The 26,366-nt window shown below is 39.5% G+C and overlaps 1 protein-coding gene across 2 annotated transcripts in view; it reads right to left on the bottom strand.

The window, feature by feature from the left end:
• The window catches only part of LOC147305286 (MICOS complex subunit mic25a-like), a 76,088-nt gene that overhangs the window by 6,285 nt on the left and 43,437 nt on the right, over positions 1–26,366 (bottom strand). For both annotated transcript variants that reach the window (XM_086276472.1, XM_086276473.1), the window contains one exon: positions 15,357–15,492. In XM_086276472.1, the coding sequence (XP_086132598.1) occupies positions 15,357–15,492 (136 nt within the window). The remainder of the gene's footprint in view (positions 1–15,356; positions 15,493–26,366) is intronic.

The raw sequence follows: 26,366 nt of genomic DNA, 5'->3' as shown, positions 1-26,366 counted from the left end.
TGTGAATGAAGAGCAATCACAAAGGAAAGGCAGGCTTCAAATCATAAAGGAAAAAAAAAAAAGAAGTGGAGAGACAGACGGATTGAGTCACAATGGGACACAAAGGAGAGGCTGGTAGAAAGTGGACTGTTCCGATAATGTTGTGGCTGTTTCGGGGTGACAAAAGCCAGTGAAAGACCCACCTAAAAGCCCCGCTGTTGTCCTCTCTTATCCCAGCTGGTGGTCTTGGTTCCACAAAACCTCTTCCTAAGCACACACAAGAGGGGCCGATAAAATGCCGACCAGAATGGCGGTCTGGTGTGTGCCCAGAAAACAAAACAAAACAACAACAACCAAAAAAAAACAACTAAGTGTGTCAATTGCTTATGCAGCCTAGGTGGCTTTCAATAGTACACAATACGGCACCGTGCTGAATTATTATCGGGACCCCTGTTGGAGCAAACAGAAAGAGGGAGACAGAGTAGGGGGTCTGGTGGCGCGAGCCGACGGGAGTGGTGGCGTTCAGAAAGGTCAGGATACAGCGAGGAAAGAGCACAAAAGATGGTGAAAATGCTCCTCAGGAGGCAGCTGAGAATACCCTCAACTCTACCCCCACCCCCACAACTCTGCCCTTGTTTGAAAGCTTTGTGGTGTCTGAGGGCCACCGGATGAAAGAAGAAGCAGAGGCTCTGGATATGGTTTGATGGGATGTTCGATCGCTCCTCGCACCGCGACAAAAGACAGAGAAAGGGAAATACAGAGACAGAGGGAGAGAGGGGACGTGCAGGAGGAGAAAGACGTGTGCTACAGCTCTTAGAAAAAGTTCAACGTGCAACAAAACAGCTGGTATAAGTAGTTGTACGTACTTGCACTGTGATTATTGAAGAGATTTGCAAACCAGAAAGCAGAACTTTTTGACTGAAATACATAACATAAGTCTTTTAATTGCAGTACTCTTTTTCATTAACACCAGTTACATGAGGACTGGCCAAATCCCGATGCTCTCATACTTTTGTTGGAACCCTACTTAAAAAAAAGTACCTGGTTCCAGGTAATGAAAACCCCCCAAAATTGAGTCAAGCTTAGGCAAGCAGGTACTAGTGGAAGAGAAACACGTGTTACGCCAAACAACCTGTCCTAAAGTCCCGACTTCTGAAGGTAGAAAAGCCTGCTGCTTAGTTTTGTTTCTCATAATATTCAAGAATATAAGGCGGGGGGAGACAAAACTTCACTACCCAAATAACTAAATGTACAGAACTCCACAGCACCGAATAGCTAGATTGAAAAATACAACCCACAAAGCACAGAATACAAGACAGAGGAGACAACAAAAGAGGAAGAGCGAGAGCAGATAATGATGCTCAGTGGAGATTGGTTGTGATCGGCTGTACAATGATCAATGCCGGCTTGAAAGGAGGCAACGCTGATGGTTTATGAAGGAGGGAACAACTGCCAACAGTATGAAAATGAAATCAATAAGTCAGCTGCGGTGCGGGGGAGAGAAAAATGAAGGAAGCGGGTGAGAGAAAGCAAGAAAAAAAAATGGAAACAGGAGACAAGACTGAATAAAACAAGAGAGACAAAGAGAGCGGGAAAGACGCGGAGAAAGAAAAGAGAAAGAGTTGCAGACAGACTAAGAAGTGAGATGAAAGGTGCTGGTTTAAAATGAAGCAAAGGCAGAGAAACTAAACTGACAGATGAAGGAAAATCTTTAAAGAAAGATAAAAAAACAAAAACAAACAGAGTACAGCAAAAACAAACCGATGACCATTTACACTCACGAACTGACAAACTTTTGAACAAAACCCAGATCCTGATGTAAATATACTGTAAATGTAAATGTCTACTGTGTATGTGTCTATATTTGATTGTGTCTATAAAAAGGTAAGTCTACACATGAAAGGTGAGATGATTGATGGACATTTTTTCTCTCCCCCTTCACTGTGGGCATTTTGTCAGGCAGAACAACAAAGCATAGATGTTCCAAAGAACAGAGGCGTATTTTTTTTATTTTATTTAAAAACACACATTAGAGTGTCCTGAAGTCCATCCCTCTGTTCTTTATAAAAAATAAAAAAAAAAAGCTGTTCTTCACTGACTCAGATATCCATGACAACAGCATTAAACTCTCTCTCTGGACCCGACAATAAACACACAGATACACAAAAACACTCTGAGTCACACGGACGACATGCAATGAGGCACAAACAAGTTATGTTTTATATGTTTTTCTGATTTTGTGTCAGCAAAAGTCTTTAAACATGCAGCAATGAATACAAAACATGACAATGTAACGGCCAAAAACAATCTACAGACTGCAAACAAACTGCAAGGATGTGAACTTTTACAAATGTGTTGTTCTCAGTGAGCATTTTGACCTTTGCATCCACAGGGAGAGTGACTTACTCACTGCACTAATGGAAAAAAAGTTTTTATACACCTACATCACAGGTGGAAAAACAGAGTTTTAGGTTCTGTATATTTTTCAGTTTAATAGGCACACAGCAGCATAAATGTTATAATGTTAATATATTTATATGTTTGCTGCAGTAATTTGATCAAGAATCTGGAAAATTAGAAAATGCTGTGCAAAAGGTAAAGTTGAATTTTCAGCAATAACTTTTCAGAAGTTGCTTGTGAGAAAGCGTTTCTTACAGATTTTGATGGGCTAAATCCAAACATGACAGTTAAAAATATCTGATTAGCCTTGGTCTCTCAAATATATTTATACTTATTTTATATTTTACCAATGTACATTTAGATATTTGACTTTTAATCATGAACTGTAAGCTTATATCTTCTCATATTTATAGTTGTTTCATGATAATAATAATAAACTTTCACCTTTCTTCATTATGTAACAGTAGAAATGGTAGATAAAAAACCCGATATGTAACTTTAACATTAATGACAGCCATAGTACGTTTAGCTTATTGTGAAAAAAGATGAAAAACCTTCAAGATATTTTAATATGCTTTAAAATCCTGTAACGTTGTTCTGCAGCATTACAGATTTCCTGGAACAAGCAATGAATCTTCTATCAGATAAGACGTCAGAAGTTTAAAAACAGATACGTCAGGAGATTTCAAATTTGACAATTGCATTTCATACTTGATACAATCCTAAATCACAGGAGCCAAATTTTATGAAAATATTGACAAGTTTAGCATCTGCCATCATTTGGTCTTTCTTTTTATGTTCAGGAGTCAAAATATGTTTTTATTATTTCTGTTTTTAAATGAGAACATTGGGTTTTAGAACTAAACTAGTAACATAGAAAAATAGAGCCAGCCGACAGCTCTAAGGCTTTAAAATTGGTAAAATTTGATTAGAATTATTTGGGGTATATTTCATTGATTCATCAAGTCAATGTCACTGTACAGTAAATGTTACCCTACACCAAAGGTGGGTAGAGTAGCCAAAAATTGTACTCAAGTAATAGCGACACTACCTCAACATAGTTTTACTCAAGTAAAAGTAAAAAGTAGCCGTCCACAAAATTACTGAAGAGTAAAAAAGTAGTGAGTAACTGATCATAACATCTGACTTAATCTTTAACAATGAGATAATCAGACAGACAAAAATATAACATTTAGTGCAAATTTTGGTATTTTAAAGTCTGAAAAGGAAAAGAAAATGCTTCATATAAATAACGATTACAAAATAATAAATATCGGCAGGAGAAACACTTTTCCAAATCAATATTAAACTATTATTTAGAGTAGGTATATTACCTATCCCTATAGGTCTATATTTGTTAGGTTATATATGATACTTCTCCAAATTGCACAACAGGCTCAGCAGATAGAAAATAAAACAACAAATCTTACTTTGACATAAACTAAGTTTGTGTCAAAGTAAGATTCATTTTTGTTTTCACTAAAGTTATTCACACCGAGTAGAGTAGCCAGAATATTTTCTCAAGTAAGAGTAGCGATACATCATAATAGTATTACTCAGAAAAAGTACAGTGTAGTTAAACTACTCCTAAAAGTACATTTTTTTTCTAAAAGGTTACTCAAGTAAATGTAACTGAGCAAACTGAATTAGTTACTACCCACCTCTGCCCTACGCTGAACATTACATGAAACACGTGACAGCTAGCATCTAAACTCTATATCAGTTTCCATTCAGAATGATAGTTCTGTAACTTCCTCAGGATGTAAACGTAAAACAAAATCATGTGATGTGCGTTTTGCTGGCTATCTAGTCATAACATTAGACTTTGTGGGGCAAAACATGCAGGAGTCCAGCAGGGAAAATAGTGCTAAAAAAGCATGGTGGCAATTGCTTTATCACATGCCAAACTCATAGTACCACATTAATAATAATAATAACCTGTTTCGGTCAACAGACCATCATTACACAACATGTTATACCATCGTGTTTTGTTGAGTCTTTGTCAACTTTTGCTCAAAACTGTGAGCTGAGAGGGAGAAAAAGTTCAACAGTTCTTTTAAGACTTTTTTCTTCAGTGTCTGTAGGCAGTCACCATTAATGAGGCACAACAGACCTACAAGTGAGAGCAGAACAGAAACACGAAGCTGACATAAATGGGCTCCAAATGAATGTCACTTTTTAAAAATCAATTCAACACCTTTCATAAAAAACCCACTGAACACTGCTTCCTTACAATTTGTTATAATTTAACATCTTTTCTTTGTAGGTTTTATTCCTGTTCTCTCTAGTGGGCAGGAAGTCACAGAGTCACAAATAGAGAGCTAAGAGATGAAAAGTACTATCTGCTCTATGGTACATCAACTTTGCAGAAAAGTTCTGCCTTAGGAAAGCGGATATAAAAGCCCTGCGTAGACTTCAGCCCCAATTAAAGCAACTCACACTAATTTAGAAGGTTGGTCTGAAACGCCTATGCCCAAGTGTTTAATCTCAGACGGTTTATCTCTGAACAAATACAAAAAAATGAGAGAAACTCTGGTCGTTAATTAGGCCTAGTTTTAAGAAAGCTACGAGACACTTTGTAATATTTATTCATGCATAGCAATGAGGTGAAAGGAGTCCAACTGTTTGTTCGCTTCATAAATTTTGTGTCAAAACTTGAGGAGTGCATACTTAAGTGAGAACGTGCGTGTGGTCAGCAGCAGGTCCAGCAGGAAGCTGAAGCTCCTCATTCTTCTTCATTAAGTTTTGACTGCTGAGGGGCCAACGTCTATGCCCCTTTCTCTCTGTGTGTCTGTGTACATCTCTTCATCCCCTGCCCATCTCCAACCCTTCCTCCATAAACACTTATCTCCTCATGGTATCCACTCATCTTCCCCTTCTCGCTTTTTACCTCCTGACAGTCACCTATTTCTCTCCCCATCATCTCCCCAACTTGCCTCATGTCGCCTCCCCGTCCCTCCTCCTTTCTCTCCTTCCCCTCGTCTGTCCAGCTTTACCCCCTTCCCCACCTGCCTCCTTACCTCTATTCTTTAACTGTCCACCTCCTCCTCTTCATCATTTTCTCCTTCTCCCATTTTCTCCCTTCACTTCTTCAATTGCTCACTGTTTGCTATCATGTTTTTTACTTTCCCTCGACTCTACTCATTCTTCTCTACTCTGCTTCCTGTTTATCTGCCCGTCTCTCGCCTCAGTCCTGAACACAAATTCATCTCAGTTTTTTTCTCCCTGAACATTTCTTAGTTTCTTTAGCTGTTTGTTCCACTTAAACCAACTTCCAGCGCCTACATGTCACCATTTAATCTCAGGTTTAACTTCAAACCTTAATGTGTCTTTTCATTTCTCTCTCCTTCTACTCCATCTCTTTCTGTGTCCGATACTTCTCAAGGCCTTTCTGTTTATTTCTCATTGGCCTTTCACATCTAGCCGGCTACAGATCTCTCTGTATCCACAACGTGTATTTTCTCCTTCTTCAGTCCAATTCGCTGTCCTGAGCCTCTTCTTTGTATTTTTCTCCACTTTGTTTGTCTATTTTGTTATCTACCAGCAGAGTGACTGAGCTGCTGTGATCTCTGTACCGGCATGACTCCTGTTCAATCAACAATAAAACTGAAGGTAAAAGAAAAAAGAAATCAATATGAGGTTTTACACTGCTGTGATTCACTGGCTTTGAGAAAGTTGCTGTGCATTCAGATCGGCTACAGATACACATTTATTATCAGCATATCAACATTGTCAGTGTGGACTTTCTTTGAGAATAGACTTATCAAAAGAAGATGAAGCAATTTTCTCTTTCCCCTTATCTTCTGGTGGGCTATCCACCGAGAATCATACCAGCACACAAAGCCGCAGAAACTGCACAGAGTTTCCAGCTCGACAGGCCACGCTGTTGTGAATCACAACAGTGTTCCTTGCTACAAAAATGCTACACCATTTCTCTTTATGTCCACAGGATGCTCCTATTCACTGACTACAACGCAGCCCTGAAATGAAGCCACCCAGATCCCTTTTCATATAAATGAGGGAGGCTGAGTATTGCAAACAATTCTCTGGAACAGTGTCAATTTAAAAAGAAAAATTACATTTTACAATTCACAAATGGTTCATTTACCATCTCATCCATTTTTTTTATAGATGGTCGTGTTATATCACACGTCTTACTGAGAGCAAAGATTAACTGGGCACATTAGAAAAGTGAGTGATGCTGCCGATCCAAGGAAAGCTCCACTTCACACAGACAGGTGTCCCGGCTCTTACCTGCCCACAGTCTCGATTGCTACGACTGTCAGTGATTGCTTAATGGTCTAAGGACCTACTATGGCGTTTTAGATTGAACGATTATAAAACAAACAACAGAAAACAAACAGAAACAAAATAGCATAGAAGGGAATTTAAGGTATTAATTATGGCTCCTTCCTCAAAACAAGGATAATCGGTCTCAGTACGCTGGGTTATTTGGGTGACTCTCCTATGCCGTGATAGCTGATAACTCTGACATCTCATCACCAAGCCCGCCAACTCCCTACTGCACCTCTCCATGGCTGTCAGGGGCAGATGAGTCGTCAACGTGGACAGCTAACAGGCTACACGGGAAAGGCAAGATTCTAAGATGCGACTCTAAAGCACTGGAGAAGAAATGAAATAAAAACTGTGCATTTGTGTATCATTTACCATAACCGCAGCTTTGTGCAAATATCTTGTTGTTATAGCTGTTAAGCTATAAAGGCTGGCTTTACCTTTAACGCAGTTTCTATCTAAGGTACTCAAAGATAAATTCAAATATAACTAAGTTTGGGATACAACGAGCCAGGCCTGTGGATGGTCACACATAGCGCCATATCCTTCATTATATCTGCATCTATATTTTCCCATATTAAGAGCACACTTCCTGGTCCACAAGCCAAACGACTTCAAACACGATGTTGCCTGATATTAGACTGAATCATGAATTCATTGCACTCAATTTGCATGTTCAGAAACTGCTTGTTTAACCAATTTTGATGTGGGAGAGGCTTCAATTCTCCGTAACTACAGAGACCACATGAGCTGTTTAAATCTAACATCTGAACATTTGAAGTTGACAGTGATGGACAAACAGCTTGTTTGTGACCTTTTTCCCAAGATTTTGATTTCACTATTGGTTAACTTCATACACACAGTATCTTAGGGCTGTGCAATATGACCAAAATCTCATATCCCGATATAAGACATCTATCGTCCAGACTAGGGCTGGGCCATATCATATCGTTCACGGTAATACCGGTATAATGTTGGGCAACGATAAGAAAATGAAATATCGCGATAGAATATGGGTAAAACGCACATGCGCACATGGCGGAAAAAGCATGGCGGCGACGGAGAATGAGAAGGGCGAAAGCGGATCGTTGAATGAAACGTATGAACCAGAATTGGTTTGTAAAAATGCTGCAACTTCAGTGATGTGGAACTGGTTTGGCTTTCGTCCGTCAGACACACAACAAAGCACTATTTTTGGTAGACCATGCTAGCGGGCCGTCGTTATTATCGTGTTTTTTGGAAAATATGGCACACTTAAAATCAATCCTTTGATTTGTCTGAAAATCGACAGTGCCCCTTATAATCCCGTGTGCCTTATGTTTGAATTCTGGTTGTGTTTACTGACCTCGAAACGATTTTATGTGGTACACGGCGCTCGAAATCTGTCAAATGTTTTAGTACGGCTTTGCTAAGCTACGAAGTCGCACCACTTGATGGATTGTCGGAGCATTACGGCTACCGTAAGCCGGAGCCTCGCGGAGTGATACGTACTGTGCTTCAACATAATATTACCGTATTGTGTGTGTATAACCTCTTTTTAAGTTTTGTGGATATTAAACATGGTTATGCTGAGGATATGTCGGCCAATTTCCACTGGAAATGCCTTTTGGTTAAACTGTCAGCGAGGAATTTGCATTTGAACTGTTAAATGTTTATATAACTTTAATGCACATAAAAAAAACAGCTGCTTGTTTAAGTGAAAATACATTGATGGGTGTTTTTGCACTAATAAAGTTGTGTATTGTAAAGTATTTTGTCTAGTGTCAATTATATCGTCAGTTATATCGTTATCGCAAATTTTCAAATGTATATCGTGATAAAATATTTTTGGTGATATCGCCCTGCTCTAGTACAGACAATGATATATATCACAAATATTTTACATTTTCTGTAAATTCTGTGAGGCTTGGGCAACTCGACTTGTGTGCAGTGTTTTCAGCTGGGCGTCGTGTACCTGGAGTCGAGTGTGACATAAGTTGAAACGGCCGCAATTTTCTTTGTGAGTATTTATTACACGGCGTGCTGCGGGGAAAAGCCTGTTTCTAAGGTTCATTATTTTAGCCCCCGACGGCTCTTTTTAGCTTCTCGTCAGTAAACACTTTGCATACTATGTCACATGATTCAGTTTATTTTGAAAAATCTGCACAGAATCTTCATCTTTATTTTGAAAAGTTTATGTGGAAAATAAAGAAGCGGACGGCGGAGCCATGTGATGGTTTTATCGTCATTGTTGCTAACGACAATGCATAAAAGCCGTCGCTTGTCCAGCCGTAGTGTGGTTATATTAAATATAAGAGAAAGAGAGAACTTTAAGAAATTATACAGTGACCATCAAAACGATGAAAAAATATTGCTGTAAACAGTTTATTTTGTGACAAAACGAAACAAACGATAGCGTGATATGAAATGATAGATGTTTTCATATCGTCATCTGATATATATCGTTATATTGAACAGCCCTACAGTATCTAGTATAATACTTATGCTTCTGTGAAATATGTTTCGTATGACACAAACTTAGCAAAGATCTAAAGTGGCACATTATTTAGATGGTTCAGATTAAAGGACTCTTTCATGTGTATTTTCCATCTTTTGGTACATTTTCAGTCTGTTCTGTTTCTCTGCTCAGATATTCCAAATGACTTTTACAAATCTCTTTAGTAGCACTCTCTCATGTCTGTCTCGTTTCTTGCCTTTCACTCCTCTCTCCACGGTGAGCGTGAGCGTCTGACATTGATCAAAAGCAGGCTGTCTCTTAGATTGAGGCTAAATGACTTGAGAATCCCACCAGCCACACAGACAGCATGTGTGTGTGTGTGTTGTGTATGTATTCACATCTGAGAGTGCTGATAAATGACTAGAGAATCCCACAGAGTGTCTGGACAGTGTGTAAGCGTTACATGTAGTAGTGCCCACATCAGGCACAGCCTCCCAGAGGATAATGACTAGAGGTTGTCTGCACCGTCTCTGTGGGATCCTCCGCTCATTTGTCATCAAACACACAAACACGTGCACACGGGTACACATAAAGATGGAAGCATAACCCAGCAGGAAGACGTCTGCGATATGCATGTCTGTCTACTGACCTGCTGTGGCACTGATCAAAACACATCACAGTCACCTCTGCTGAGAGACAAAAAAGGAACAGGACCAATTTTGTCCCAATTAAGTCCTCTTTCACTCACTTAAAAGCTCAGGAATGAAAAGTCACCATGTGTTTCTCTCCCCTCTGGAGACGTCCTTATTTCCTATCATTATTAAATAACTAACCAGCTGTAGTGTAATCTCTCTTGCATGGTCCAGTCCACTGCAAAATTTTGAAAGGATTAAAACTTTGATTCACAAAACAGAAGACATTACTCATCAGCTCTGCTTATAAGCAAGATGAAATACATTTATGAATTTTCCCCAGGTTCTCTGCCTACAAGCCTTCTTAAGATGCAGTCATTTTAAAATACATTAGAAGAGTAATGTTTAGTTTATATCTGTACAAAAGCTTTACATAAGCATATTTTGTACTCTTTTACGCAGTCATAAAAACCCTCATTTGTCACACTATCACAGTAGCTGTTAGCCAAGTGGAAAGTGTTAGCCAAACAGTGTCATTAGCAGCTGACAGATTTTTCGTATTAGCAATGCTTGGTTTTCTAGCACAACTAGAAAACCAAAGTAGGCCTAGCTGATAATTATGCTGCTCAAAGAAATGAAGTGAATGACACAAAGTCAGTTATGCTACAGCCTGAGGCACAAACTAAATGATGGTGACTGTGGGCAACGAACTTGTGATTGAAATGATTTTGATAACAGGAAGCAGGTGTGCGACCAATCGCACTGAGTTGCTGTTTTAAAAGCGTCTTTGGTGCATGAAGACGCAGATAAAACATCAGTGAGATAATCGGTAGGCTATCAGTTTGGGATTGAATGGGACCAGTTTGGAAATTATGTGCAGTCTGTTTGTGATAACACAGTGATTAACTCTATTAGTTCAGCCAGAACCTCATAGATTTGAAACAGAAATTCTAAAAAGGTCATACTTGCTGCAGGACAGCACTTGAACTGCTAAATGACAGAGGCGCTCGGCAATACCGCTTTTATCTAGAATACAACCATATGGCAAAGAGTTTAGCCGAGTCCCAAAGAAACCTGCTGAAAATGGGTTGCACTCATCGGTGGTTACGTACTCAGAGGGACTGCAACATGTTGGTAATCTGTCTGCATTTTTATATTAGAATGCAATTACTAACAAACCTTCATATGGAGTTTATAACCAAACTCCACGAACAAGAAACAAATGGCTGTCAAACTTTAGCAGGTAAAATGGTTTCACAATGGTCTTAACAACAGGACAGACTGATACTCTGTAAGTTAAAAGCTCTTCTAAGCAATCAACTTTGAAAACTATCCATGTGGTTCTGCTAATTGTTGTCTCACTAGCACTTGGCGAGTTTACTGTGTCACTGCTACTGCACTGGGAAAAAGTTATCAGCGATAACCAAACTAACTGTGACAGCTTTTAAAGACACAAAACGGAGGAAGAACTTTATAAACTTCCAAATTGACAGGGTGAAAGTCAGGGAGATGCCTCGGGGGCCAATATATTATTATGCTCTGCTGTAGTCTTTAAAGACTGTCTTCAAAGAGTCTTCCTTCACTCCTTGTTATCTCACACCAGCTAATATATGGAGGAAAGTCTCCCACTCTCTGTCTCACACACACACACACACACACACACACACACACACACACACACACACACACCCTAGTAAGCAACGAATATAAGAACATAAACATTGCTGCATATTTAAAAATGTGAATTTATGACTGCATGCTGTCATACACAACATAAACAGAAGTTCAGACGCTGCTGAACGAGCACACGAGTGCATGTATCCATGCACACAATACAGCAGTACAACAGCAGAGGTATCAATGTTCAGCAAGCTGATTATCACACGTTGTATTACTGTGTTCCAGGGTAAGCCTCACTGCCCCTGAGCAATACAGAGGAGATGTGAGCAGAGACCAGCATGAGATAGTAATACGCTGCTCGAGTGCATAATGAGCAGCTGTACCTTCAAATGCTTCTACCGTACAAACTTTGCGAGTAGCCCGTCCTGCAGCTTCCTCCTCACATTTTCTCTCTAGCGTTCTGTCAACTTGTAGCTGCTGCAGAAATGTACACAGGACTTTTCGATGCTGTTAAATAAAACAGCAGTAGGTTGAACTCAATATTAGGCGGTGCCAAAAAGTGAAGTATAAAGGTTCAATTTTTCTAAGTGAATGTATATCTGAGTTTTCCATTGTGGATAAAAATATAAGGGAATGAGAGAGATAAAAAGAGTGAAGATTCAGTAACTAGTAGATAACCCAAGCCAAATCATCAGAGACAGACTGATGATTCATCTCAGGAGCCTACAGAAGTAAAAGGGAAAAAATGGTATAAGGAATCCAGCCTGTAAAAAAATCCTTTATTAGCACCAAAACAAAGAAAAACTAAGAGCTCAGAAAATGAGCCAGGCAGAAATGAAACTGACTTACTGGAGGTAAAGTAACTCCAACTAACTGGAAGTTAGATCAAATTTAAAAAGCTTTATATGCCTCTCTTATTTCTTTCCAATTGCAAATGTATTCTGTGATATTTAATCATCAATTAACTTTGTTAGTAACCTTTAAACTGCCTTTTGATGCTCCAGCATCTTTTTATATTTATCTTCAAAAACCTGCACAGCTCAGTGTAACGTAATTCAGTCAAATCACTGCTTTTCTATGTGTGAGGCTGAACGGCAGTGAAACACGAGGAATTTTAAAAGTTACTTTAAAAATGATTTGACACTAAAGATGAAGGACAAATCTGGCTGCAATGCCTGATCACATAAACTACATCCTCTGGTGGAAAAAAGAGAGCTTAAAAACATGATAAATAAAATAATCATTAAAAAAGCCTATAAAATCTATCCTCACTACTATATAATCTTATTTACACAGTCAGACAGTGTCTACAGAGTGGGTGGTTTGGTTTCATACCCTCCTAAAATTCTGCAGACGTTATTGCTGCATCAACTGGGTGATGCTCTCTTGTTGACTTAAAATCAGACCAGCTACTTCATTAAGTCTTCTTCAGTTCCAAAGAACATATAAGAATGTTAATATGCATGCTTTCAATAAAAATATCAGATTTAAAAGATCCCCAAATACACTAAAAGGTCAGTTTATTAAGTACACCAGTTCAATTGCTTGTTTACACAGATATCTGCTCAGCCAATTGCATGGTAGCAACTCACTGCATGCTTTAGGCATGTCAAGATAACCTGGTGAAGTTCAGACCAAGTGTCAGAAAAGGGAAGAAAGGTGATTTAAGTAACTTTGAATGTGGCATGATTGTTGGTGCCAGACAAGCTGGTCTAAGTATTTCAGAAACTGCTGATCTGCTGGGATGTTCAACCACCTCTCGGGTTTACAGAGAATGGACTGAAAAATAGAAAATATCCATCAATATGCCTCGTTGATGTCAGAGGTCAGAGGACAATGGCCAGACTTCTTCAAGCTCATAGGAAGTCAACAGCAACTCATAAATTGGGCAATAGAAAAATGCTGTTTGGTCTGATGAGTCTCCTACTTCTGTTACAGCATTTGGATGGCAGGGTCAGAACAACAATAAAGCATGGCTCCATCCTCTCTTGTGGTCAAAGGAGCTTGCAAAGAAAAGCGTCTGGACTTCTTTAAGTTGCTTGAAGACGTTTCACCTCTCATCCGAGAAGCTTCTTCAGTTCTAAGGTCCTTTTGTCCCTCTGTGGGGGGGAAACTCTCACTAGGTTTAAATCTGGGACTCCCCACCATTTGACCTTAGAACTGAAGAATCTTCTCGGATGAGAAGTGAAACGTCTTCAAGCAACTTAAAGAAGTCCAGACGCTTTTCTTTGCAAGCTCCTTTGACTACGATGACCTGGATGACTGAGAACCTTCACAGACATCCTCTCTTGTGCCAAAGATTCAAGCTCTTGCTGGGGATAATAGTGTGGGCAATATATTCTAGGCAAAATCAAGCCCCTTGACTGAGTAATTAACTGACTAATAGACTGAGTATCTTTTAATCACCTCAGCCTACCTGAGTATTATCGTTGACCATGTTCATGAATTTATGACCAGAGTGTATCCGTCTTCCGGTACTAGTAAATTGCACCTAATAAAGTGACCTGTTAATGTATATCCCTTTTTAACAAGTTACTATACCTCTCAACTGTCCCCAAACTGCATCTCAAAACACTGCACAGATCATTTTGTCTACAAAGTGTTCACCGCACTTTCAGGTGAAGGTCTGAGAGTGTCAGAGAGAAGTAGCGTCAGTGGGGTTTCTGCTGTTAATTTAGTTAATGGCAAGGCAGCTAATCAGACGTGAAGAAGGCACTCTGCTGTTTCGAACCTTTGTATGAGCAATTATGTTACATGGAAATATGGCTTAAAAACCCCCCAAAACAAACAAAAACAAACACACGCCTCAGTGACAATGCTTGAAATTTAGCACTAAGCGCCACTGTCTGACAAAAAAAATTGCTATTAAGGCAACGTATAGTTAAGGGGCTGTGTTTGTGTCACTCTTTTATACATTGTTTTTTGACAGAACACATCAGAGCATCTTTATTAGCGGTGCAATTTTGTCACAGTTCTGGCCTCTGCACAGAAAAATCAAAGTTAACGATAAAATCAGCCACATAAACCAGGCAAACTCTAAGGGTCCTTCTATTGTTGCAGGGACACCATCATCAAGTATTCCCCTGCACTTCCTTTGATGACAGGAGTGCATTAAAGTGTTAGGTTGGATTATTTGAAGGCTATACAGACAGTCCTTTTATACTGGGAACTGAAGCCTGAAGTCTCATTAAAGCCACCAGACTCTGTTGACAAAAACAGTAATTTTCCCCTCGCAGAAAACGGGACATGCTCAATCTGTTCGTTTGTTTGTGGTATTGTGTGACTTTGGTGTTTTTGATTAAACGTGTTAAACTACCTAAGTCACTCAGCGGTACTCCTGCAAGTTCAAATTGCTGTTTTGGAAACTGGCTTCAGCTTCCTGTCCTCAAAGGCTGTCTAACAGCAAAAGAATGGAAATATTTTAAATATCACATATGCTTAAATCAAGGTGGCTTTCAGTGATGTCCCAGTCCTAAAGTATGCACTGCTCAGCTTCCATGCATTACCCCAGGCTGCTTCTCCAAACCAGGTTGTGCCGATCCCATCTACTGCAGGTAATAAATCAACTATTGAAAAGTAGCTCGTATAGCCCAACTTAAAAAAATAAATAAATAAAAATCTTAGAAAAACCTGAAGCGACTATTAAAGAAGAACTTAGCAGTGAGGGGGCGGGATTACACATTTTTTTAAGGTGAATGACTATTAGTTATTGTAATCTCTCCTACTCTCCTACTACTTCATAAAAATGAATAAATCCTTATAAACAATCTAAATGCATTTTCAAAATAAAAGCACTTTTACTTTAGATTATTTTGCATCTGTAGAGGAACCAAAGTGCAAAAACGATAGGTGAAGGCTATAGGTGGAGTCCTCATAACATGTAAAAATAAATCTCAAATCTTTCTGTTTTCAGCGTTACATTTATGACACATTAACACTTTGCACCATCCCTGACACTTTTTTATTATATCTTTGCAGATTGAAAAAGCTCTCACCTTTTTTGCAGCATTGATACACTGCATGTATTCTTTGGCCAGGTCAGAACACTTTAAGGTCTGGTCTTTGTTGTCCCTGTAACAGGATAAAATCTGAGCCTGCAGGCCAGCACACACTGCCTCTGTGTTGCGAGGCCTGCAAAAGACAAGAAACAAGAGAGACGGAGTGAAAAAACTGTCATTTTTGTACCTCTGTTTCTTACTGCTAGTGTAAATTAGGCTTTCAAATAAAAAAAAAGAAAAAAGAAGAAGAAGTAAACTCATCACACTATTCATTCAGATTCTTACATCTTCTGTAAATCAACGTTTCATTCATCAGTTTAGCTTTGATTAGTTGATGACATAGTATCAGTGTAACATGAATTCAAGTAGGTCTCTCCCCAAGACAAGAACTAACAGACTTAAAAACTCCTTTGTCCCACACGCCATCAAACTGTTTAACTCCTCTCTGGAGGGGAGAGGGAGGGGAAACAGGAGGACAAAGGAGGGGGGAACAACTAAGCTGTAGTGCCTCTTCACCTCACTGTACAATACCTTGTGCAATACTTTTTGTAAATAGTCAACAGTGCAATAGACTCAATACTTGAAATGTGCAATTCACTTGTATTTTTATTTTTTATTCCTATTTATTCTATTTATCCCCTTTGTATATTTTATTTATATTTGTCTCTGTATATATATATATATATATATATGTATATGTGTGTGTGTGTGTGTGTGTGTGTGTGTGTGTGTGTGTGTGTGTGTGTGTGTGTGTGTGTGTGTGTGTGTGTGTGTGTGTGTGTGTGTGTGTGTGTATATATATATATAACAATTCTGTAACTGTAACTTCGGTCGTTGCTGTGCTTTTTGGAAGTCGAATTTCCCAGAGGAACCCACCCGAGGGATTAATAAAGTTCTATCTTATCTTATCTTATCTTAGGTCAGCTGCTCAGAAAAAGAGAAAAATGCTGGATCACAATTGAAACAAAAAACAACTTTAAAAAAAAAATCAATACTCTAGCTGTCAGTCTCACATTCATGACTGACTTAGAGGGAAGAAAAGCTGCAAGAAAAAGCATCTAAAATGCATTTACAATCTATGAAAGTTTACAAGTATCCAAGAGAGCTGTCTATTGCTGTTTTGGTGGCAGCACGGCTATTTTCAGCAGAAAAGCTCCAAAAACCTGTTATTCACCAACTCTCCAGCAGCACACTCACAGACAGACACTAGCCTGTAAACAAAGGAAGGCAAAAAGCAGAAGCTTGCACAGACAGACAAGACAGAGTCAACTAGAGTGACTAAACAAAACAACTTCATCAGCTCACTTTGTTCATGGAATTCATTCATTGAAACATTTCAGAAATGTGGTTTTTTGATTACAGTTTTAAATACTGACACAAAGAGCCTTTTTGGAGAACATTACATTCAAAATGTGGTATGCACATCATAGTCTGGCATCAAAACATATGCTGTGTGAAATTTTGTCATAATTGCTTAATGAGAATTTCCTAGTTATGGTCAAAACTGTGTTTCGGGAGGTCGCAGTGATTTTGTGCTTAGATCACAAAATTATAATCAGGAGTCAAAGGAAACATTTGTACCAGACAAATAAAAAAGGGCCTCCAAGTACTCTTGGGGACCTTATTTAAAAAGCTTTTATTAGCAAAGTGCATTTCTAAATGCTGAAATTATTCTTTTAAACAACAGCAAGCTGTCCGAAGAACTTTGTCTGAACTTTTCCATTAGACAAATCCCTGTAAAGATAAAGGTCATCTACAAAGCATCCTGGCATCCTTAAAGAGATCATTGATGATGAATAACTGTTAATAGAGGGGAAGAGGATCTTTAAGACTGCTACCAGTTTCTGAAGCAGCAGAGAACGAGCAGGAAAACTAAGTGACAGTAAACGAATGAAACACTGCAGGTTAGATCACTCAGGCTTTGTGATCAGTCTCATTAGAGATGTGCTCACTTCCTGATGTAGCAGCAGAAACAAGAAGCCCTCCGAGTATTTACTTTAAAGGCAACGGTGTTGTACTTTGTATATAAACGTTATGTAAGAGTAGGTCATGGATAATAGGCACTGAATTGTAAATAACTGGACATGAAGCTAATAAGTTAATACTTTCTTTAAAGATATAATATATTTGGGGGACAACTTTAAAGAAAGGTATCCTTAAATGTAAAAGCGAGGTCAGAGGTCAAGTGTGACATGTTATTTTAAATATTTATATTATACTTTCTGTATGTTGAAAATAAAGTTTCCAAGTTACGCATCTTTTCGTCAAATTTAGGCCGATAAATCATTAAGATGACATTGAAGCCGTTAGTGAAGGTGAGCCAAATTTTAATGAATTGTTAACATGAGCCCACTCTACACCCTCGCAAAGCTATTGTGTTTACAGACAGAATGACAACACGCACATATGCAAACACTACCAAAAACATAACCTTCTTGGTAGCAGTAACAAAAATGATCACATCACTGACATATTTGGTGAAAAGTGGGGAAATGCACCAGTGCAGCAGCGAGGACTCTGGTCTATCACAAACTTCCATCTGCAGAAGGATCCCACAAGCAATTAGAAGCTTTCATATTCTCTTCTTATTTCCTCTGAATGTGGAGGAGAGAACAGGACTGAGCAGTCTTAACAACATTAGCTGCACTGAAAGCTGGCTGGACACGCCAAAAAGATTTTTTTTTCCCGTGAAGGGTGATTAAATCAAGTTCAAGTTCAAATTTGCCACATGCAGTGGCAGGTTGCCCTGCAGTGGAATGAACCCGCCCCCCGACCTTACACACACAACAATCAGGGAAGCTTTATCATTTTTTAGGGACTCATCTCGTAAAGCTGATCAACTATGGTTACACCATTAACAATTAAGACCGCATGAAGTTAGCAGTGTGTCCAACTTTAATCTCAGTTGTGTTATAGGAGGTTTAAAAAATAAACTCACTCTTTAAATTGGGACGTTTACATCTTACCCACTTCATAAACTGATGTGAATCAAACAGCTTTGCAGCAGCTGTTTTGTTGTACTGGACCTTTTGCATGACAGACACTGAAAGGATGGAGGATGAGAAATAACTGTACTATGCAAATCACAAATATGCCATTTCCTCACTTAGAGGGGGGGAAAGCAGTTGATGGTGCTTTCAGTGCTCCGGCACAACTACACTTTCCACGGCTTTCTCGTTGCTTTAGAAGTTCTTAAGTCTTCTTAAAAGTACTTCTCCCGACTCTCCACAGTTTTTCACCTTAGGCCTAAAATACTTTATAAACATCTTTACCAATTTCAATTGTGTCACCTGTCTATACCTGTAACAATACCAAACAACAAACTGTGTTGTTTAATTTTGAACACTTGTTTTACAGCTGTGTTCAAGTTCAAGTTCTGGGTTAAAGCTGTCTTTTTAATTTTATTTTGTCTCAGATCAGAACAAAAGAAACTCTTTTAAGAAAAAGTAGAAAAAAATGGGAGTGAAGATAAAAAACAATTCACACCTAGACGTGCCAACCTGTTTGAACAACCTATGGGGTGTATAGTACGTGCTTCACTGTGAATCGTACAATTAGCGCTAAATCGTACTTAATTGAGTGGGCAGGATCATTCTGATCAAATACAGCAGAAAAGTGTGCTTTGAGAGATTGAATTAGCCGTGTTTAATTTGATATGTGGGCTGTATTATAATTTGTCTTTACCTGTCTATCTGTGTGATTGTTAACTACGACAGGCTTGCTGCCTGGGCGCCTCGCGGTAATGGATTCTGACTGATTGAAGCAGAGACAAGAGAGTTATGTACACCCACGCAGGTATAGACTGGCACGTGCGCACACGTCTGCTGTAAACATCAAAGGGCGCCGTGCATGCACGCGCTTCGCTACATGCCAACACGTCGATCTCCGCACTGTGTCCCTGCTCGCTTTCTCCACGAGGAGCGTTTAACACCGGATTTAATTGAAAGCCAAATTAAAGACTCTTTTAGACTTTGACTCATGAAGAGAAGCTGACCCCATCGTTTCAATTACAGCATATCCATATCCACGCAAACACTTTATCATCAGGAAAAATATCATGGATGCGGCAACGGAGTTTATCTGAGCGCAGGTGATCGAGGTTAAAGAGGAAAACGAACAGAGATGAAGAGGAAAAAACAGAAAGTGAGATAGAATGATGGATGGAATGAAGCATCAATTGGCTCTCTTTTAGAAGCCCATTTGAAGAAGATGACAGCCTATCAGATTACTCGGTTCCCCCCAAACAACCTCCAATGGTTTATATCTCCTGATTAATCGCTCTTCTTCCACTTTTCGCCTTCCCTCCAACTCTGTCTTCTTTCTTACTTTTTTCTCTCCCTCGCCCGCCCTCCTCCTCTTTTTTTTTCTTTTTGGTCCCACCATTAACAACACAGAGAGTACAACACCAAAGTGTGCCATCTTTATCTCCCCCTCCGTTTGAGGCCGCCAAAGATAAGGAACTCTCCTTTAATTTGAAATAAATGGCCTTCATCAGGGAAGCCAAAGCCTCCTGATAGCGCTACGTGGTTTATTAAAGGCGCTTGAAGCAGAAAATTGGTTCAGCTGCAGCAAAAGCTAAAGCTCTGTCCACATGCTACACCAAATTGAAGGTGAGGTCTTAAATCAACAATATTAACTGAGCCGCTTACGAAAATAAATAAATAAGAGGAGGAGAGTGAGCGGGGTGGGGAGTGGTGGGACTTCTTTCTTCTTCTTCTTCTTTTTTTTTTTAGCTGGAATGAGGTAAAGTGGCATCTCTGACAGCCCGCTGAGCCATGTATGGGGTTGTTGTTGTTCATTTTCGTGTGTGCGTGCTGCAGAAGCACTCTAAATGCGAGTGGAAATAGCAATTTTTACATTTTTTTGGAGGTGGTGGTGTGGTGGGGTACTCCACGCATCTGTGAGCAGTAAATATAACAAAACATAAACAGTAAGATTAGTCGCTTAATTAATGGTGCTGCCCATTATTTTTAATCTCCGGCAGCGAAGGCGGAGGCGGGCAGAACACAGAGGCCTCAGACTTCTGGACCACGCAGCTTACCAAGACAAAGAGAGGGAGAGAAATGAAAGGGTGAGAAATTGGAAAACGGAAGAGACACGAAAACACACCAGTGACTACAAAAGCCTCCGGGAAAGCTACGAGACTGATAAGGAAGATGCTTTTATCACCTCGAAACCGCGCTTCTCTCAGAGTTAAGAGTGATGTTTTTGTGTTTTTCCTTAATGGCTTTGGCTATACATATGAGGCACTGTTTGTCCTATACACCATTTTATTTCTATCCTGTCAACTACAAAGGGCTGGTATCTCTAATGTGTTTCAGGCAAGTAATTAGAAAATCGTGTTAACATCTCATACAAATAAGCACCCGAGGAGAGAGAAAAAAAACAAAAGCGGAGAGAATCAAATGCTGTGACGTAGTGTAGGAAGTCTGGAATACCTCGTGTGTGAGCAGACACATTGCTTTGTTATTCCAGTAATAGCCTCCAACTACAATCATGCTCTTAACATGAGCTATATTTCAGAATTAAATTACAATAAATGCATTTTTTAAATTAATTGGAATAAAGGCTGCTTTATTTGACAGCATCACAGGCACTGACCTGGAGGTTTTGTCAGCTATTTTTGTATATAGTGCTAAAAAAAATCATAATAATTTATGTAAACAAAAGAAAATCCAAACAATGCTATAATGTTGCTATAATTTGATTTTTTTCTTATTAGAAAAAATCAAACTTTACTTCTCATTGTGGCAGTGGTATGCGATGTGATGTCACAAAAAACCATTAAAAATAATGTCTTTGTCACATGAATAACAATGTTTTGCTCTCTTTTCTTTCCATAAATTTAAAAACAAGGCAGGGTTTGTTTTAGGGCACTGCAACCATGTGATAGACAACTTGTGCAGTCCTGCTTTTTCCTGTCAGGCTCCGTAAACCAATCAAAATACCAAGGTGGTGATGGTGTGATGAAATGTTGTGAAAAAGACAAAAACGTATGGAGCCAAACGCAGCACTCTCAAGATGTAAATAAACTTGAAAAAACCTTTAATGTTTCTTGGTCCAGGAAACTCACAAAGCCCAATTTTTAAAAGCTAACAGGGCACCAAGCCAAGGAATCCAAACTTCCAGAACATACCTGAGGAAAAAAAGGCGAGGCAGAGGAACGCATGCAAGCAACAACGCAACACAGGACAAAGGAAGACTGGCAAAATATACAAGAGCTAATGAGGGAAGAGGAGACAGGTGGGGAACAAAGCTTAAGATAATTAACATAACGAGACGGTGGGAGGGAGGGTGAAAATCACACATGCACAGGGAACAACAGTTACCAACATAAAAGATCTAAACAAGCTTGACGCAGGAGAAGACAAAAGAGAAGAGAGGGATGAGACTGATGGAAGGAACAGAATGGAAACACAAAAGGGGAAATAACTATAAACCTGAAGTCATCACTGACTTAATGTAAGACTATTAGCAAGACTAAAAAATAAACCATAGAGAATATATACAAACTTAAGATAACCAAGATGTGTAAACCCAAGTAAAAAAAACCAAAACAAAACAGAAACTCTATTAATAGTAAAATAAATACTGACCAAAATTCTAAAAGAAAGAAAAACTGAAACATAAATCAAAAAGCATAATGAACTCATAACCTCAAACTCCTGGGTCCAACAGCAAACGGTGAAAAAGCAAAACAAGTCCATAAATTAATGGCCGATCTAATACAGTGGGGCAAAAAAGTATTTAGTCAGCCACCGATTGTGCAAGTTCCCCCACTTAAAATGATGACAGAGGTCAGTAATTTGCACCAGAGGTACACTTCAACTGTGAGAGACAGAATGTGAAAAAAAAAATCCATGAATCCACATGGTAGGATTTGTAAAGAATTTCTTCGTAAATTAGGGTGGAAAATAAGTATTTGGTCACCTCAAACAAGGAAAATCTCTGGCTCTCACAGACCTGTAACGTCTTCTGTAAGAAGCTTTTCTGTCCCCCACTCGTTACCTGTATGAATGGCACCTGTTTGAACTCATCATCTGTATAAAAGACACCTGTCCACAGCCTCAAACAGTCAGACTCCAAACTCCGCCATGGCCAAGACCAAAGAGCTTTCAAAGGACACCAGGAAAAGTATTGTAGACCTGCACCAGACTGGGAAGAGTGAATCTACAATAGGCAAGCAGCTTGGTGTGAAAAAAATCAACTGTGGGAGCAATCATCAGAAAATGGAAGACATACAAGACCACTGATAATCTCCCTCGATCTGGGGCTCCACGCAAGATCTCATCCCGTGGGGTCAAAATGATCATGAGAACGGTGAGCAAAGATCCCAGAACCACACGGGGGGACCTGGTGAATGACCTGCAGAGAGCTGGGACCAAAGTAACAAAGGTCACCATCAGTAACACACTACAACGGCAGGGAATCAAATCCCGCAGTGCCAGACGTGTTCCGCTGCTGAAGCCAGTGCATGTCCAGGCCCGTCTGAAGTTTGCCAGAGAGCACATGGATGATACAGCAGAGGATTGGGAGAATGTCATGTGGTCAGATGAAACCAAAGTAGAACTTTTTGGTATAAACTCAACTCGTCGTGTTTGGAGGAAGAAGAATACTGAGTTGCATCCCAAGAACACCATACCTACTGTGAAGCATGGGGGTGGAAACATCATGCTATGGGGCTGTTTTTCTGCCAAGGGGACAGGACGACTGATCCGTGTTAAGGACAGAATGAATGGGGCCATGTATCGTGAGATTTTGAGCCAAAACCTCCTTCCATCAGTGAGAACTTTGAAGATGAAACGAGGCTGGGTCTTCCAACATGACAATGATCCAAAACACACCGCCCGGGCAACAAAGGAGTGGCTCCGTAAGAAGCATTTGAAAGTCCTGGAGTGGCCTAGCCAGTCTCCAGACCTCAACCCCATAGAAAATCTGTGGCGGGAGTTGAAAGTCCGTGTTGCTCGGCGACAGCCCCAAAACATCACTGCTCTCGAGAAGATCTGCATGGAGGAATGGGCCAAAATACCAGCTACTGTGTGTGCAAACCTGGTAAAGACCTATAGTAAACGTTTGACCTCTGTTATTGCCAACAAAGGTTATGTTACAAAGTATTGAGTTGTATTTTTGTTATTGACCAAATACTTATTTTCCACCCTGATTTACGAATAAATTCTTTACAAATCCTACCATGTGGGTTCATGGATTTTTTTTTTCACATTCTGTCTCTCACAGTTGAAGTGTACCTCTGGTGCAAATTACTGACCTCTGTCATCGTTTTAAGTGGGGGAACTTGCACAATCGGTGGCTGACTAAATACTTTTTTGTCCCACTGTATGTGCTCCTGTAAACAAAGGAGGCAATGTGTTGACCAAGAGCTCTACAGCAGTCTAATCTTAAAAACTAAAGTCTAATTAGCTTTGAACCAGAATCAAAACTCTGTCTCCCAATAAGGGAAACGTGCTAACATCAGAGAAGTTCTCCTATGACAGCAACAACAGAAGGTAAACAAGTTATCAGGTAATGACATTTTGGTACACTGGAGGTTCTGAATCACTCCGACTACTCTTATGTTAGTGGTTTGATTAATACTGATGTGGTGGTGGAAAAAAAGACGATAATAAGAAAAAGAGATAGGGCAGGACAGGTGAAGAGGAAAACAGCTACAGAGAAAGGGTTGCCTCTTATCTCTAGCTTGTAGCTTGTAGGCACCTGCTCCCTGACAGCTTTTCAATTGACTCAGGGCACATATGCTCTTCCCCCCTATCTTGTTTCTCTACACTCCTTCACTCATCCTCTCCCATCTCTCCTATTCCATCACAACCGTAACCCAGAAGAGCGGGTCCACTATATAGTAGTGCTCAGACTTCACTTTAACTTCCGTGTTTGCGAGAGACAAAGGACTCCCTCTCACTTTTGTCAGTCCTTTAACAATGCTGCACACATCATTTCACTTAGCCTTCCACAGTGGCTCTGATGACTGTAATGCAAAAGATTTCCATAAAAATGTATACTGTAAAGAATCCGTCTGTGTCCATCTGGAAAACGTGCATAATAGAAATAAAGATGAATGCTCCCACTCGGGCCCAGCTATCTTCTAGTTTTAAAATAAAAACCATATATTGTGTAATAATTCATTTATGCCTGTTCTTGTTTTTGTAAACTGTCATCCTATTTTTTTAATCACCAATTTTAAGTTGTACTTAAACTAATAAACATCTCATTTTAATACTATTTTGTTGTTTTGTTAAACATTATACTCCAAAGGAAACAGGGCAAAAAATAAATAAACAATCTACTGAACAACATCATTTCTCATTCTTCACTGGAAACGGCAACTTCTCAAATCCATTCATGCACGAATGTGAATCCAGTCTGCTATACCAGAGTGAACTGCACAAATATCCAAAGAAACAAAGATTATAGCTGGGTGTACAGTCATTGCCTGCTTGTTGTGGGACATAGTAGTGAATTTAGTTTTTCGATCACAGGCGGTAGAAAACTGTGGATCTGTGTGAAGGACAAATCTGTTAAAATTCAGACTGCAGCAAAAAAGATTCTGCTATCGGGAAATACTGAAAGTAACAGGTGATATGATTTTCCATTGCAGCTCCATTTCAGCTACACCCTAACTAATGTCGAAACTAACCAATAATTTGCTGATCACAAATACAGTCTGCAGCAGGCAGCTGCCTAAAGGTTGTTTAAGGTATCTAAGATAGAGAAAACAAGAATATACAAAAAGCTTATATGTAGGGTGCGGATCCATCTGTAGCTGATGCGGAGCCGATTTGTACACCCAATCTTACACCTAATCTTCATAACTTTATTTGACAGCATTTCTATTCAAATTCAGGTTGCTATAAATCTGTTTGCAATCCAGACTTGTATTTGATTGGCTTTTCTCTTACAGCACAGCAACAACTTCAAACTAGGTTGCTTATCTATCTGGACTCAACTCGTCGGCTTTATGACTGAGTGATCTCTGTTGACTGGTACGTTCTGACACATGTTGGAAGAATCTGACAAAGGGTGGCTATTAAGACTAGTTGGACTGCCACTGCTGGCCTTGTTAAAACACCTTGGATTATTGACCCGAGTGATCTGATGTGAGTATACAGTATATCTTGCCTGTCTCCATTTCACTCCCATTCGACTACTCTGAAGAGGAGGCCGTTGTCATCACAATGCCTCTTTCACTCCAATTCTACTGCCAACGTGTGAAAAACCTGTCAATTTAGAAGAAGAGTTTTATATTTGCTAAGTGAATATCAGAAACTACATCAATCTCTTTGTTTCAGAACAACAATGTTGTTTATGAAACGTCTACAGCCACAGGACATCGATATGAGACATCATTTATTTAAACATTTATATATTTTTTTGTGGCAGCTGGAAAACAGAGAGGCCACATGTGGTGCACTACTCATAAAACTGAGCTGCTCTGAACTACTGCAGAAATCTGTTTTAGATTGAGAGCCATTGACTGACTCTTCTAACAAGACCCTACCTTAGTTTATCTCTTACTGTCTGTAATCCCACTCTAGGAGAGTAAATAACCTGCCAGCACTTCAGTTTTAGGCTTGTGAAACTGATGGCTCTTCAAAGCAAACTGCAAAATTGTGCAACACTGTTAACCAACACGTAGGAACATGAAAAGGGGGAAAGTGGGAGGCTGGGGGCCTCGGGGACGGGTTTGGCAATAATTAACAGCTTATTTTTATAACATTTGCTTATTTTGTGACAATTTGACTGATAAACTACCACACAAGCCTACGTCCTACTACAGATATCAACATCACAGCCCATTTCACCAACTACTGAAACTGTATTTGGACAAAACTTCTAACAGTAAAAGCATAATAGAGGTCTTTCATCAAATGTACGAACCATATATATAGTAATTTGTATCAACATGACATATGTGGTTGCCTGGTTAGTGGAAGGACAGACAACAGCAAGACAGTACATGATAGTTCTCTTTGTGTGTTAGGCGCGGGCAGATAA

Source organism: Aulonocara sp. 'chitande type north' Nkhata Bay, linkage group LG20, assembly GCF_057382095.1.
Source record: "Aulonocara sp. 'chitande type north' Nkhata Bay isolate Kocher_YH1m ecotype deep benthic linkage group LG20, A_spYH_male_GT1.1, whole genome shotgun sequence".
Lineage (NCBI taxonomy): Eukaryota > Metazoa > Chordata > Actinopteri > Cichliformes > Cichlidae > Aulonocara > Aulonocara sp. 'chitande type north' Nkhata Bay.
The sequence above is the reverse complement of the archived record's forward strand: the minus strand, read 5'-3'. Positions and strand labels throughout refer to the sequence as shown.